This window comes from Myripristis murdjan, chromosome 9 (assembly GCF_902150065.1).
Source record: "Myripristis murdjan chromosome 9, fMyrMur1.1, whole genome shotgun sequence".
Classification (NCBI taxonomy): domain Eukaryota; kingdom Metazoa; phylum Chordata; class Actinopteri; order Holocentriformes; family Holocentridae; genus Myripristis; species Myripristis murdjan.
The window spans coordinates 6,322,792-6,339,865 of NC_043988.1; the positions used below are offsets into that span (position 1 = coordinate 6,322,792).

Sequence of the window (17,074 nt, forward strand, 5' to 3'; positions counted from 1 at the left end):
AAATCTGCAGTACATGTCAATCCTCATCACCTGCCACTGTCGACTCTTTGAAATATGTTAGGGTTAGTGTCAAACTGTATTTCAGACAGCCATGCCACTCACCTATGGCATGACGGATATGATGCAATTTTTATGTCTCGAAATGGAAAAGCTACTCTGGAAAACCTGAAAAGTTGGCCATCGCCCCCCAGAGGTTAAATCATTAGATTATCACACTGCAATCTCAGAAGCTAGCGATTATCATCTGACAATAGCTGGTAGGTTCTGACAACATACCATATTTATTGTACAACTGATCAATACCAAGCTTGTTCTCCATAGGAAGCAACTGACCTGAATTTACTGTAATGTCACATTGTGATCAGATTATTAATTTTATGGGTTTTATGGGTTTCATTGTCTGGTGATGGCCCAAAAACAAAATTCAATGAGGAACCACTGATTCCTTTTATTGTTTTAACATGAAAATGCTGGAGTTACTGACACCACCTGCTGCAAATAGCAGCAGGTGGTGTTAGCCTTCAAAAATGTTGTATGAGTGGATCCCTGGTCTCAGTCACTGCAGTCCATTCTCAATAACGAACATCACATTCGGACTCGCTGGCGCTGCTGTCCCCTCTGTGCTGCCGGCCTCTGGCCTCAGCTCTCCACCCGGACTGTTCGTCGGGGTGGAGGACCTCCGAGCCCGTCTCCATGCCCAGCACCTGCCTCTGCACCAGCTTGAAGTAGAGCCCCCCGCTGGCCATCAGCTGACCGTGAGTCCCCTGTTCAGCCACACAGCCCCTGTCCAACACTATGATGTTGTCTGCCTTCTCCACCGTGCTGAGCCGGTGGGCGATCACCAGCACGGTGTGTTGGTGCGAGATGCTGCTCAGAGCCTGCTGCACCTGCCGTGAACGAGACAGACATGAACACACGCTGCTGCCGTCACATGCAAATCCACTCACCTGCAAGGCTTAAAATCATAAACCGCAGCAGCTGCTTTCTACATTTTGGTGGGAAGGACTAAGCAGCCACTGCTTTGGTTATCTGCCCTCAGTGTAGGCACCGCATACTGTAATTACAGATGCACCAACATGGAATTTCAGGGCCGATATTGATGACCAATAATTATTTAAAAAAAGAATTACGAAAAAAAAAAAAAATACGAATGATTAAAATTTAGCCAAGCTGGCAGCCTTTTCAAGTAATTGTAAAGTTTCAAGTTTTTTGCAAAGAGAAAAAATAATGTGAGTAGTAGAATGAGTTTAATATTTTTAAAACCCACAAAAAATCAATTTATTTTTTCTTTAACTATTTGTATTTTTCGCTGTCATTATTTAATTTTCAGTGGCACTAATCTAACACCAAACTGCATTCCCCTCATAGAACAACAAATGTAATAACTTTTTTGCTAGATTTTAAAATATTTTTTTAACATAAAAAAGTGCATCAGTAACGAGAATATTTTTTTTCTTTTCTTTCAATTTTTTTTTTTTACACAGGTTCCACAAACCTCATTCAATACACAAAACATCAATGTAAAACTTCAATTCAAGTTTTCATCATAAAGCTCTATGAATGTGTGCATAAGAAATGATCCACATGAGCCTTTATTACATTACTCTGTTGAATATTCAGGAGGAGTAAGCCTTTCCTCTGACATCCAAGCTAGGTTTCAGTGTCAATGTTCACCCTCAGCAGCATGAGGAACAGCTGCATCCCATCCTGCTCGTTCCTGGTAAAATAAGGTGGTTCACTTACAATGTGCTCACTCTCTGCGTCCAGTGCGCTGGTCGCCTCGTCCAGGATCAGAACTCGGGGGTTGCGGATGAGAGCTCTTGCGATGGCAACCCTTTGTTTCTGCCCTCCTGACAACTGGATGCCCTTCTCTCCGACGTCTGAGGAACAGCAAGAGGAGTCACTACTGTACGCTATGCTGGAGGTGACAGGCGTCTCTGCTTTTTGATTATTATTTTATATAACTACACTGTTTAGAACACAGCTGATGTCAGGGACAGTGGACGGTAAAACCCACCTGCATGCAGCTGACCAATCTTTTTATTTATTTATTTATTTTCCACAACTCATTCCGATCATAATGTCTATTTATACCAGTCAGTTTGACAGCAGATATTTATTTTTGGATCAAAGCTGCTGATATAGCTGATGTTTCCTGCCAAAATTCAGTATCTTTTAATTTGACCATTTGTATACCAAAAAATCACAAGAATTCATTTCCTCATAGAATTATGTTTTCTTGTCAGGATGTAAAAGCCTCTGAATACCACTACTACAAGTCCACCACTAAAACTACTACATCATTGTATTTCTGTGGAATCAAAATATGAATTAATCCTATTGGTAATAATTAAGAGAATTAATTCAATAGTTCAAACAGACATCCAATGTTGCACTGATCAATTTTACAATAAAGATTTTAGAAGTCAAACTGCATCTTATCCATATCATATTATATGAGTATAAGGCCCATGAAATGGAGAAAAAGTACAAATTTAAACTTTCCTGCAAATAAAACTGATTTGTGTCTCTTGGTGGTTGTTTGTTTTATGACCACCAGCCCAACATATTGGTTAACTTGTGAAATAATAATTTTAAAAAATATTAAATAAATAAATAGATAGAAATAAATAAATAGATAGACAGATAGACAGATAGATAGATAGATAGACAGACAGATAGACAAAGTAACTAGTATTATTAATAATGATGACCTGTGTTATAGCCTTTATGAAGGGTGGTGATAAAGTCGTGAGCATTGGCTTTGGTGGCAGTCTGCACCACTGTCTCCATGGCAACATCGGTCAGGCCATAGGTGATGTTCTCCTCAATAGTCCGGGCAAACAGGACGGGCTCCTGGCCCACGAGAGCGACCTGCACAAACACAGTATGACATACAATGTCATACTCTCAAACTCTGGCACTCCCTGACACAAAAAGTGCTGCAGGCTGGGATGAACCAGGTTAGACAATGTCAACTAAACCCCAAAAACAAATTTCCGTGAAGCCTGACTTCTAATGGTGACACGTGAGGTCACCACCTGTAGTTGTAATGTAATCCTTGCACGCTGTAAATGTAAATTCAAAGAAATCAAGCTCTGACCCTGGAGTGGAGGTAGGCGTGCTGGTACGTGTCCACAGGTTTTCCATCCAGCAGCACGTGGCCTTGCTTTGGGGGGTAGAAGTTCTCCAGGAGCCCCACACAGGAGCTCTTCCCACTGCCTGAGGGCCCCACTAGGGCCGTCACTTCTCCAGGTCGAAGTGTGAACGTTACTCCCTGTAACACACAGACTCAGTCACTTATACAGTTCACTAGTCACCTCACTTTGACAATAAACAGACAATAATACTCTTTACTGAAACAGGTACTACTACTATTACTACTACTACTATGAACAAAATAGATTAGATGGGACTAGAGATGGAAATTAGCCGCACGGCTACAATCTCATGTGTTTACATTTATATGTGCATTAACATGTACTGTCCCATTTCTTTTAAAAAATAAATAAATCTACAAATCTACAATTTATATTTTGTTGTCTTTTAACATTTTTAAACATAGTGGGACACCAGTCACACCAGCCCACAAAAGGACTTTATCATACTTTATGGCAGCAGTTTAATTTGATTCGGCTCTGCTGCCGTGAGCCAAGTTATGATAAAATTTGAATATCTGAAGAGTTATGAATGGCTTTGCTACTGTTAGTATTATATTATTACTATTAGTATACTATTAGTACTATAAGTATCATAATTACAATTAGTATTGAGGAAAAACGCACTGATCTTCCATCTCATGTTTCATTGCTTATGGCATTCTATTCCTGTTTCTATGTTCATTCTATTATGTATTCTGTTTGTTTTTATTTACAAGTGAGGCACTTATTGTAATTTCTATTGTAAAGCACTTTGAGCTGCATTTCTTGTTTGAAAGGTGCAATCCATATAAAGTTTATTATTAGTAGTATATTTGCTTTGATGAGACACCGGTCACAGTTCTGTCACCACAAACCTGGAGTACATCAGTCTCAGGGCGCGTCGGGTAGGCAAAAGTCACGTCCTTAAATTCGACTATGCCTGTGCATTTGTCTGGTTCCTCTTTGCCCTCAAGTGGGTGTTTGGGTTTCCTGTCCAGGTACTCAAAAACCTTCTCAGCAGCGCCAACCCCCTGCATGAGGCCCGTGTAGACAGATGCAATGCTCTGTAAGACGGATTAGTCTCATTAGTAAAAATAGCCTGATAATATGATCTCCGTCCATCATACGGGTCCTACACTGTAATACCAACAGAGGAGATATGTCGTGCACACACAATCCCAAAAACATCAAAATGAAACAGCACGGGCACAGTACCTCCAGACATTCTCCCAGTTCCAGCTCATAGATGACAAAAGATATCAAGGTGCCGCCACTCATCTGACCGGTGACCACAAGGTGACCGCCATAGTAGAGGATAGCAACCTGGAGAGCAAGCTCCGAGATCTGGAAGGCAAACATAGATCCTATTAATGTTCAAGAAGGGGGAATCCACCTAAAGTCATTTTACCTTCCTTTTTATTTGCAGAAAAGTGTTTACCTATCTACCTAGGCTAACAGAAATATCATGGAAATTCATAATAATAATGACAGTAAGTAGTACTAAACTCATAGAAGTTATGTAGAACGTTGCAGAGTATATGGTCAGACAATTTTATAACAGAATTATTTTTCAGTGTCTGATATGGTCTTGTCCTGCGAGAGGAAACAAGTGCTGATACATACACAACTGGACCACATGTAGCAAGCATAGGCCAGGGCTTGTTTTTTGTTGAGCTGGAATATGACAATGAGCCTGGCGTAGTAGGAGTCGGCCTCCCGCTCCTCGTTGGCAAAGCTCCGTACCGTCCGCATAGCCGAAATGGTTTCCTCTGCAACCTTGTTGGCGTTTGCAAGGCCCGTTTGCACCTCTTTGGTTAGTTTCTAGGGATTAAGCAACAGTTCAGTTTAGTTGTTCCCAAGTTGTCTAACTCTTTGGCATGTTTTAACCTGAATATATTCTCCTGTTATATTACAGATTCCACAAAATTATATATGAAGAGTTTTTTTTTAAACTCCTTTTCAGTCTGATGGGTAACAATGACTACTTGTAATATTTAGGAAAGTTTTGGCAGGAAAACGATCAAAAAATGAAACATACTCAATCGACTTCAGCAGGTTCAATCCAAAGAAACACTGGTAATGCTAAAACAACTGAAAAACCATTAGTAAAACCCTCATATTTGTCAAACTTTGACGACTTTACCTTGTAGTAGTTGCCATAGACTTTGGAAATGATGCAGATGAAGGGGAAACCCATGATGGTGACCAGCGTCAGCTTCCAGGACATCCCGAACATGAAGATGAAGTAGCCGGCACCCTTGATGACGCTCCTCAAGAGGATGTTGACGTTCTGGGAGATCAGGTCACTCACCTGGGTGGTGTCAGCAGTCAGACGAGATGTGATGTCACCTATAAGGTGTCATAACGTTAGAGGAAGAGCTCTTTTGTCTTAGAAGACGATCAGGGAGACAGAGGGATGGATGATGATGCGGATGCAAATGACTTTATGGATACATGGATGGATAGATGGATGGATGGACACTGGATTACCGCATTACCTGTATGGTTTGCATCAAAAAAGCCAATCTCCTGCTTCATGAGAGATCTGAAAAGAAGATTCCTGAGTCGAAGGCTCAATCTGGCAAACGTCAGGGTGAAGACTCCTCCACGCACCCCCATTGCAATTGAACTGAGGACAAGGCAAAATAATGTATACAAATATAAAACATTAAAGTGACGTGATGAATGTCATCAACTGATAATGATAAAGTTATTCAGTTATTCAGCTTCTAGCAGGTTCGTGAAAGCTGCCGTAACAAACAGGAAGTGCATTTCACAATTCCAGTTTGTTGGGACTAAAAAGAAGAAGAACAGGGTAGCTGGCATCAGCAGTGGCAGCCACCATGGCTGAACAGACACAGAACAGAGTGCCACTGACAGAAACTCAAACTCCATTACATGCAGTGCCAAAACAGCACAGTAATGAGAGCTTGGCACCAAAAATATGCAGACATGCACTCCTGTGATCCTTTAAAAAAAAAGGAGAAATAAAAACATAAACAAGGCACACCCATCTTCCTTTTCGAGGATACTTCCATTGAAAAATGCAGTCATCTTCTCGAAAATGTCACCATGTTATGACCTGTTCCTCATTTTCAATATTGGTTAACCTTTATTTAACCAGTTAAAAGGCTCTTTGAGATTTTAACACCTGGCCATGAAGTCAAAACTGGAATAGTTTAGATTTGGAAATCAAACTAAGCACAGATTTAAACCAGTTTTACTGTAAGTACAAAAAAGAATTTTGGAGAAATATAAAATGCAAAATGAAATACAACATGTCTGTTTTGCTTTAAGATTATGTCAGACATTGGTTTGGAGCTATGCATAGCTCCATTTCTGCAACTTCCTTTGTTTTAAATGATATTGCTCCAGTTCGGGCCTTTGACACTGCTGACCATTTATGACTTAAAAAAAAAAAAACTTTCATGCATTGGTTTTCATTCTACCACTAGTGTATGGTTCCAAAACTAACTCTTTAATAGACTTGAATGTGTAAAATGTTCAGTCTGATCTCTTAAATATTACTAAAGTTGTTCCTCAAGGTTATGTTCTTGGCCCAATACTTATACAATACTTTCAATTTATACTGATGACACTGCCACCTCTTGTGAGTCCTGTAAACTTCATCTTTATGCTGATGACACAGTTTTATACTATGCTGCAACCTCTATAAAGTCAGTTATTGAATGTCTGTAAAATTCCCTTGACTCACTCCATTTACAGCTACACAACCATAACTTAGTCATAAATGCAGACAAAACTAAACGGCGTATGCATAGAGAGAGTGTCACAATATAAATCCCTAGGTATCTGGCTGGACAATAATCTTAACTGCAAGTACCACATAAATATTTTGATTGTAAAACTGTGAACAATATTTGGCTTTTCATGAAAAAAAGAATTGTTTTCACATTTACCACAAAAAAAAAAAAAAAATAATAATAATTTATTGAATCAGTTTTCTTATCTGTTGTGGATTATGGGGATGTCATATATGCAAAAGATACTGCCTCTAGTCCACAACCCTTAGAAGCTATTTATGACTCAGCCCTGAGGCTAAACTTGAGGATCAACTTGCTAAAGGCCCTAAAACTCAACTCTCTGCCACCACTAAAGGTGTTCAAAAGCCTTGTTTCTGATCTTGTTCTATTTGACTGCAATGTTTTTACTCATGTACTTTTATCCTGTATTTTACTTCATTGTGCCTACTTGTTTCCTGTGCAATCACAGGAAACACATGCAGAACATTAGCTCTTGTGTATGTTCCCCAGCTGCTTATGTGCAACTGTAGCTCCCTCTTTGGTTGGCTCCGTGTATTCATGATTTGAAAACACAGTAGAATTTCTCAAAGTTTAATCAAAATCTGATCAGTGATGTCTGAGACACGGTATGTGACAGACAGACAAACAAACCAACAGACAGACTGACCAACAAGCAGAGACAAATCCAACTTGTCCGTTTCATTGTTGGAGGACAAAAAAAGGAAACACCCACCTGGCCACAGCCAGCGCTGACAGTTTGACCAGAGGCTTGGTGAAATACTCCATGCTCTGGTGAACCACAATGCCGTCTATGGCCTTTCCAGTGTAGTAAGGTATGAAGGCTTCACCTGTGGAGATGAGAGAGCAGAGAACGCTAGGAAGGGTGCAAAAATATTTTTTGGCATTGAGGAAGATCGAGGGCCAAAACCTATCAAGGGGCACAAATGCAATTCTATTGGAATAGGTTATTCAGAAACAATGCGAGATAAGTTGCTTTCTAAAATAATGAGATGGATTTTACATTCCCTGGAATCCTATTGAACAGGAGCCATTTCTAGAGGCATGTGCCTGAAGGCCACACTTTGGGGGCGGCTTTGCAGATTAAGACTTGAGTTAATGAATAATAACCTGAAAACTATTGCACTCACAAATGCAACAATTGCATATCCTTCTACCTTTATACATCACTTTTATTTTATCTTTTTACTATCTGTGGTCAGAGTTAGTAAGACTTTATGACTGAGCAGCTTATCCCTCCTTGTAAATTTTATTGATCTAGAAAAAGTTTATTCTACTGTTACTGTTACTCATATCGATAAGAGCAGCAGTTAAATGACTCAGAGTTGCAAGATGTTGCATTTTTTGTTGATATCTAATATGCCAATATTTTCCAACTCTTTTCACTGATTGCTGATGCCAATACCGATATATACATATATTTTTTCTATCTACCTGCAGGGAACATCAAGTTTCTCCTGTAGAGGAATTAACATATTGTTATAAGAGCTCTTACTGTGAAGGCCCACTGGCAGATGTAGACATAAAATATAATGTTTTTTTAAAAATGTATACATCCACTGGGCAAAATAAGAAAGCTACTTCTGCTTAGGTTAGGAAAAAAATGCCATATTTATTTGAAATAGAGATGCACGGTATTGGATTTTTTACCAGGATCCGATATGCTGATATTAATTTTAAAGCCTTTATTTGCCGATAGTTATGACATGAGAATATTGTTGTGCATCCCTATTGTAAGATGTTTTTATATTACTAAGAAATTAACTCACAGGCTCGCTGTTTCAAAATGTAATTACCAAAGACAGCGAGAGCTATCACCTACTGCACGTCTCCTTCAATCATATGCAGTAAACAAGACTCAATAATATAGTTTATGATAATAAGATGACTGCGACGAGGACACTCACACACAGCGGAGATGAGGAGGAAGAGGAAGGCTATAAACAGCAGCCCAGCATCATTGCTGCAGTAAGTCAGGAGACGTCCCAGCGTGGCCCCCGAGTTGCTCTCCTTCTCCTGGCCTCCGTTATCATTCGACCTTGCCTCCTTGTCACAACAACCAGCCTCCTCCGTCTCAGCCGTCTCCACCAGGTTCTCCGTGTCCTCACAGTCCCCTTTTCCTCTGTCTCCTCCAACACTGCTGCTGCTGCTGCTGCGCCTGTTGGTCACTGAGTTGGACTCCTTCCCCAGGAGCCTCCAGAGCATCATGACACCTATGGAGGAGGTGCAGGTCCAGAAGAAGAGGCTCAGGAACCAGGGCTGGTGGGCCAGAGCATCCACCTCGGTCATCATCAGCAGCTTGGCCAGGGCGTAGGTGATGATGGTCAGGCAGATGAGAAAAATGAGGGTGGAGAGTTTCCAGACCCTCTGCGGGCCGTCCTCCCTGTTCCACAACACCCCTATGGAGGCCCCCAGTAGGAGGCAGGCTCGCAGCAGGACCATCCCCCACAGGTCCAGGACTGAGAGCAGGATGTTAAAGTGCTGGGTGTCCTCTCCAAATATGCTCAAGTCTGAGCCGTGCGTGTACAGGACTGTGGTGACAGCAACATCCACCACAATGTACAATAAAGTGCAGCTTACAGCCACTTTGATGCCCATGGTCATTATCAAGCTCCAGTTACTTAACAGTTAGAAAAAGATCTCACCTGTGCCACGCCAGCTAAAAAATTAAAATAAAGCACTTTTACTTCCCTTTAAAATCCCTATTAGCGCATTTAAATAAAGGCTATATTTCAATTTCAATAAAATAACGCGCAAATAAATAAATAAATAAATAAATAATATATTTACTGTGGAATCTGAAGATTTAAAGACAGCAAAATTTAATTTGTACAGCTCATACTGTCATTCATGTAACTTAAAACCCTGAAACAGTTTCAGGATATAACATGGACCACAATATCACAATATCTGGATCTACTGGAGACAAAGTTTTGTTTCTTAATTTACATGTTTTTACACGATCCACTTTTCTCTTTACACCCTGTTTTTTTTTTTTTTTTTTTTTTTTACTTACTTCCGGTATTACGTTAATCCCTAAGTACTGACATTACTACGGAGATTTGTTGTAGTTGTAGTTTGATGCGAGAATAAACCTACTTTAGCTATTGCTCTCTTCGATAGATAGATGTCCAGGAGTATGACTGGGATATCAGCGTCTCTGATCTCCGCTCCGTGTTACCGTGGGCAGGTGAGCGGCGTTGCGTCATGTTGCTCTCACACTGTGTGAAATCCCACGTCCAGGTGTCCACAGGCACATTATAACACCCCCAGTTGCAGCAGACTGTCTGTACACACTGCGGAATACCAGCTAAATACTTTATTAGCAGAGCGCATCCACGTCTCAAAGTGACTTCAGCACTTTTTGAATGGGATTCCTGCAGCAGAGGTTAGCCGGACTAGACCGGGACAAAGATCGTGTATTTTACAGCGATAAGAGACTCAACACTTCGCAGATGCGTTACACGTTGCCCCATCTAAGCCTAAATACAGGTAGCGACACAATGAAGTTGCACATAATTTACGGCAAAGTGTGAGGGGACAAAATAAATATAAGGGATTTCTTGGGAATTTCATCGGAGGCAAATGATAGCTGAGAATATAACAGCTTTGCCGGTGAAAGACCACTGCATTATTAGAAGAGACAAGCAATGAGATACATAGAAACAGTGTTAAACCAAAGGGGTATTGCACAAGATTTCAAAATATAACCATGTCTTTTGGGGAATATGTAATTTTACAGAGAGATGAAGTCATTAATGTTCAATCTCCATAAAATCTCGAGGCATTATATTGCTATGGCTCTTTTGTTGCAGGGAAATTGGGGCAGAGTGATCCCTCATAATTTTTTTCTCTCTTCTCTGACAGACTGCAATCAGGAAGCAACCGCCGTGTGGCTCCTCCCACCAAAACATTGTTTGGGTGTGTGTTCAACATCATTATGCTGCCAAACCCCTAAGACTGTATGTTACCACAACACATGTAATATTCATATTAACATAGGTTAGGTCAGTGTTTAATGCTTAAGCCTGATGTAAAATAACTATTCTAATACCATTTCAGAAGGATACTATATAAATATAACACAAAATTCTACTGTCTCGTCTCTATACCTAGATAAATTATGTTTGTAACATTATGGTGATGTTATATATGAGACACCAAGACAATCTTAACTTGCCTACAGGAGTATTGTGCTGGTGTTTAAAACGACTATCAAACGTGTTGGTGAAAACTCAATCCACTACTACTACTACTATCCCTGCTATTACTATTACTAATATTTATATCAAATTAAAATGTCTCCACTTGGCAACAAATCTTGTTTTCTAAATGGTGATGTAATGACAAGATGCAACAAGGTTACACAAATGGAACAACACTTTTATTGAAAAGTATTAGACATTTAAAAAAGACTGACTGCACTCTGTATGACAAAGTGGAAGCAAATAACTTAACATCATTATAGGGAAACAGGTTTGTCTTTAGATCTAGGCAAACACATAAAGCTCAGTAGTCGATGTGTTCCAACTTCTGCTCCAGTCTCTGTACCCAGAGGCACGGCACATCAGGCAGTTCAAGAGGAAACATCTGTGAGAGCAGACTGCAGCGTGTTCGCCTGTCTGAGTGCTGGTTAGCACAAACCATCACTCTCATGTCGCCAGCACTTGGATATCCGTCTTTCACCCAAGATTTCAGGCAGCTCATGGCAACATGCAGTCATGCTCCACCAGCACGGCCACTGAGGTCATCTCACACTGTTCATATGTTGAATCCTCAGTGGACATCAGACTCTGCCAATGGATACTGTAATCCACTCTTTGTATCCTCTGAGCTGCTCTGCTCAGTGGCCAGGACTGTCTCAACAGGGAAAGACAAATACAAGCTATCTTTGAGTTTTTTCGGGGAGGGCGACTCTCCTGAGCCAAACATGGGATCTGTGACTTTAAAGGTCATTGAGGCCATGTTGTGTGGCCTGCGCTTGGCGTTCTTCTTCTCCTGTTTGTAGGCCGCATTCATGTTGGCTATCACCTGGAAATAGGACACACATTCAAATGTGATTCCAATGAAGGTGTGAAAAATTAGACACAAAAGGGAAATCCAAAGTTAAAAATAAGGAAGGAAAGAAATAAGAATAGCAATTATATCCTGCAGAACTTCTCCATAATATATTAGACATAACCAGTTATGAAAATCAGCTATTGCTGATGCCCCCTTTGAGCCAATTAGTGACAAGCTTCAGCACATAAATGTGCAAAACATAACAATTTAAAGTCTGACATGCAGCAATGCCTGCTAGCCCCTTTCTGGCATTTGGTACAGCATACTAAGTGAAGTGATACAGTTACTCTGTGGGCTAACCAGTAAATCAACTGGAAAAGTCTGGCTCAAGACACTCGCAAATTGTTAAAAATCCAGATCAGCATGTACTGATGAGCCTGGGGGCAAATTTGTAGAACAAGGACAGCTGAATAGGTGCACCACACCTTTGTCACCCAACTTTACAGCACTTTATCTGGACTAATCACTGTCATTTTCAAGATGGAAAAAATGCAGTTGCCTCTGGATGTTTTGTCAAATTCCATTCAGTGGTGACATACCGTGAGTGAACAAACTAACAGCCCCGTTCCCTCCCACCACCACCCAGATTCACAGCGGCAGACAAACAAAAACCTGTATTACCAGCTGCTTGACAGAGTTCTGTTGCTCCTGCATTATGGTCATAAATGTAGTGGCCTTTTCTTTCGTGGAATACACATCCTGCTCTTCATCGTCATAATTGAGCAGGCTGAGTTTGGTCTGAAACAAAATTTAAATTAGTAACTAAGATCCAAATCACACAGTTAGAAATGGAAAATTCCATTCTTCATGTCATGGCTTACCTCATTAGGTAAATTAGCTTTCCTGTTGAACATGAGTGTGTAAGGTGTAAATTTGGTTGTAGGGTTGGTGGAGGTTCTGAACAAAAACAACACAGGGTCGAGGAAATCGTCCCACTCGGCCTGTTTCTCGGACACCATTTGTGTTATGGCTTCTTTCAGTATAGCGCTGGTGCAGTCGTGCAGTGGGTTGAGTTGGGGGTGATCCAGAGGAGAAACCTTCTGCACGATGCTCCACTTTTCACACAGCAGCTTGGTTACCTAGAGCACAGCCAAAACAGCAATCACAAAAACATCCACCCGCATCACAGCTACTATTCTCTGGCCATCTGTTTATTCATTTATTTATTTATTTTGGTGGGGGCACATCATGATCGACAGCTCACCTTATCACAGAAGTCAACATTCTGTGTGCAAACTATCGTTTTAGGTGCTCCAAACCTGAAAAGACAGAGGAGAGACTGAGTTCCTGTTATGATTAGACATCTGCTAAATTTGTGCGTATCAACGAGGCTCACCCTGATAATTAAATATCTAATATCAGTCGGTGAATGCGTTCCACTTTCTTTTTTGATGGAGCTTCTCCCTGATCACAGCTTGTAATTATGTTTTAATTATGACTACTTTTTATATCAAATGTCTGACCATGTCACATTACTCAACAGTCTGAAAAAACAGAATTTAAACCTTCTCCAAAGGCACTGCATCTTACAAAGTCATGTATGATTATCTCAACCAATCACAATCATACATCACTGTCTGATGTGCAGTGAGTCTACTCCATTAGGGTGTACTGATGTGCCACTCATGGTGGAGAAAACTGCTGAAACATAGTGCAGCCTGAAGGCCAGCAGCAACAAGTATCTTATGTTGCTGTCAGCTCGCTGGACAGCTGAGCACACAAGAGACAACAGAAATGCAGCAAAAGCTGCGGTCGAGCCGGCTCCAGCTGACTCAGAAACGCCTCCTGAATTGGAACCAACACGTCTCCATAACTGCCAGCATAAAAGCAGCTATGATTGTGTGTAAGCCTGCATGATATTTATTAATTCACTGTTTCACCCATCTCCATTGCTCGCTACACTTGGCTGTCTTTTGGTTGGTTACTGTCTGTCCCTGCTGTTCTTGCCGAGTGTTCAGGCTTCAGTCCAGAAGCACATCATATCAGTCTAACCTTAGTATCAACCTTGGTGTAACTAATGAGGATGAAGTGTTTCTACCTGTATATGCATGTAGAAATGCATCTTGCCACAGAGGGAGCGTCGGTCTTTTGAACTGGGAATGCCTCCACCCACTTACTGAAGTAATCAATGAGGACTGTAACGTTGGTGTTGCCCTGCTGGGTCTCTGGGAATGGACCTGACAAAAAGAAGAGATTAATGAACACCAGGCCTGGAACTGTGGCAATAATTTATAGAGCAGGCAAATGTCATCTGTTTAAAGTCGAGGTACAAACCTAGTATGTCAATCCCAACAATATCCCAAGGTGCATCCACTTTGATGGGCCGAACAGTCCTGGCCAGATTTTTATTCCTTTCTGTGTGTTGACAGGTCTCACATACTTTTATCTGAAACAGACAGCAAACACAGATCACATGCAAGTTGGAATTAATCGGCTGTTACCCTGTGATGGTGCACTGGTTAGATCCTCCATTCGGCTATCTCGATAAAGTCAAAGGCAAAAATGAGAACAGCATTATTGTCTTGTGTAAACCGACCGCTCAGCATGAAACAACAGACTTACCCAATCGACCACATCCTTGACGATACCCAGCCAGTAGTACTTGCTCTGGATCCTGTGGACGGTCTTCTTCTGGCCAAGGTGATGACCGATGTCATTGAAGTGGCAGTCAAGGAAAATCTGTCTCTTCCTCTCAGGCTCAATCACCACCTCTCTCTTCTCTTCTTTCTTGGGTCCCACATAGTACAGCCTGCCGTCTTGGAGACAGTTAAAATTTTTTTTTTTTTTAAAGATTTTTTTTTTTTTTTTGGCATTTCTGCTTTATTTGACAGTCACAGTAGAGAGACACTGTAGAGTTAGACAGGAAAAGCAGGGGAGAGAGAGGGGATGACATGCAGCGAAGGACCTGAGGTCGGATTCGACTTTCAGCAGGTTCCCTTGACCTCTGACCTCCAGATCTCTGAATGAAAATGGGTTCTCTGGGCAGCCACGGCTCTCCCCTTTGCAGACCTGCCCACCTCATGCTAATCCCATGCAGTTTGGGCCACAAACCATGCAGTCCAAATGTGTTCTTTTGGCCTGTTGTAAAATAGTGTATTTGTGCAGACTTGGGCCCAAACAGTCTTGGAGTGACATAAATTGGTTTTGACTGGAAAGCTGAGACTCTTGTGGATTCAATCAGCCCAATTTCATTCATGTGGGATGATGTTAGCCCCCATAGCAGCTATTTCATTGTAATGAGACCATTTTTTGAAACTTGATATCGCTGTATGAAATGACCCATTGTGAAATGACCCAGCTTCCTGAAACTTTACATCAACAAACTAGAGGATAATTCAAAAAATGAAAATCGCAATAAATCATATCATTTTGTAGTACTTGTATTGCAATTACAATACAATTATAACTGCAATACATAATCAAATCAGCACCCATGTATCATGACAGTATCACACTGAGAGATAAACATATCGTCCCAACCCTATGAGACATGATGCCAGACACCAGACTGCAAGAGTTTTTGGCTACTGGTTAGCTACAGAATGACTGGCAGTGGACTATACCTCAGAAAAACAGGTCATGATAGGATTTCACTTGTTTGTAGCTCTCAACTCTCAAACAACTACTGACGAAGTGCCTTAGGGCAAGGCACTTAACCCCCCACCTGCTCCAGTGGTGCTCTGTAGTAAACAAATGTGGATTAGCAAGCACCCAAATACATTCCGTGTGGAGAGACCGCTTGACCAAAGCCCACTGGAAAAATCTATGAGTTTAACCTTGCCTTGTTTATTTGCAAAGCTACATACTTGGCACGTTAAGGGGCAGTTTAATCCACTGCAATCATCAATTCGGCACACATTTAATTTACCATGTTGCTCTTATTGCAATAACATTACAACTTTAAGAAGTGTTTAGCCTGTTACTCGCATTTCGCAGTCCTCCTCCACCAAAAACACAGTTGAGAGGTGGTAGCAAGCGCTGCGACCGTGTCTGAGAGTTTAGCTTGGCTATTTTAAGAAACAGCTGCTTGGCGAACCATTGTGTGCCGAATTATCCCGCAGCCCCTGGTAATTAATTTCAACATAGTGTTAAGTAGGACAACGTTAAATTGACTGGCGTCTGAGCGGAGTTTGGGGTGATGTTCAAGACAGACCGAGCAGTGGCGGAGCTAACGCTGCAGGACTGGCATCCCTGCATGTCCAGTGGACTTTCCCTGATAAATGAAAGGTTTAAGAAGGCCTCTTACCTTCAATGATGAACTTCTGGGCGTATCTTTTGAGATTCTTCTTTCGTATAGGATTCATTGTCTGGGGAAAGCATCCTTTGGCCACAAAAGTGTAAATGTCACCGAGTTTGTTGGAGCTTGATTCAACCACCTCCTCTTCAACCACTTGCAGCGACTCCACACTTAACATTTCCGCTTCAAAACATGGACTGTCACCTTCACAAAGGAGCCAAAACGGCAGCGGCGGTGGCAAAGCGCATTAAACACACGCAGGCCGAAACTGGGGGTAGTAAAAGCTAAAGAGAGTCACATTAAACCAAAAGAAAACAGCCCCTCAGGGGTCCTGCTGAGACTGTTATGTGGTGTGTGATTTGTATCAGTCCAGCTATCCGCATTTTGTTGCTGAAGTGACGACACACTCGCGCCGCCTCCTTCCTCTTCTTCGTTTTCCTCTCGTGGCATTTGTGTCAGTGTAGACCCTATAGACCGCCCCCTAGTGGTAGAAGAAAAACCCAGGTCAACCCCTGCTGCAGGTGGAGAAATTTCCACCTGTGGGTGTTGTACATGCATAACTCTGATTTTCAAATGGGTAATAAAAAACTATGATTTTACAGTTTCTCAGTCATGATTATATTGCTGCTTACAGACAAATACATTATAGATCAGTGGTGATGAAATGATGCCTCTACCAGCTGCTCAGAAAAAATAAATAAATAAAATAAAATACATGATCTGTTAAAGAAAATAAAAGGAAGCAAGATAAAAAGAAAAAAGAAAGAAAAGAATGCCAAGACATAGGCTTAGACTTCTACTTTGTAATTACAATATTGATTAGATTCCTGTCCTTCTCTCTCAAGTTTCCATAC

General features: G+C 41.2%; 1 protein-coding gene across 1 annotated transcript; it reads right to left on the minus strand.

Annotated features, from left to right (window-relative positions):
- Window positions 1-10,365, minus strand: abcb9 (ATP-binding cassette, sub-family B (MDR/TAP), member 9). Its single transcript, XM_030059424.1, has 11 exons — window positions 8,830-10,365; window positions 7,638-7,752; window positions 5,639-5,769; window positions 5,284-5,489; window positions 4,764-4,961; window positions 4,356-4,484; window positions 4,016-4,204; window positions 3,104-3,277; window positions 2,715-2,874; window positions 1,744-1,880; window positions 1-887 (listed from the first exon to the last, which is right to left on the minus strand). The coding sequence occupies exons 1-11, from the start codon at window positions 9,524-9,526 to the stop codon at window positions 573-575; spliced, it is 2,451 nt and encodes an 816-aa protein (XP_029915284.1). The 5' UTR covers window positions 9,527-10,365; the 3' UTR covers window positions 1-572.
- Between the last annotated feature and the right edge of the window lie 6,709 nt (window positions 10,366-17,074).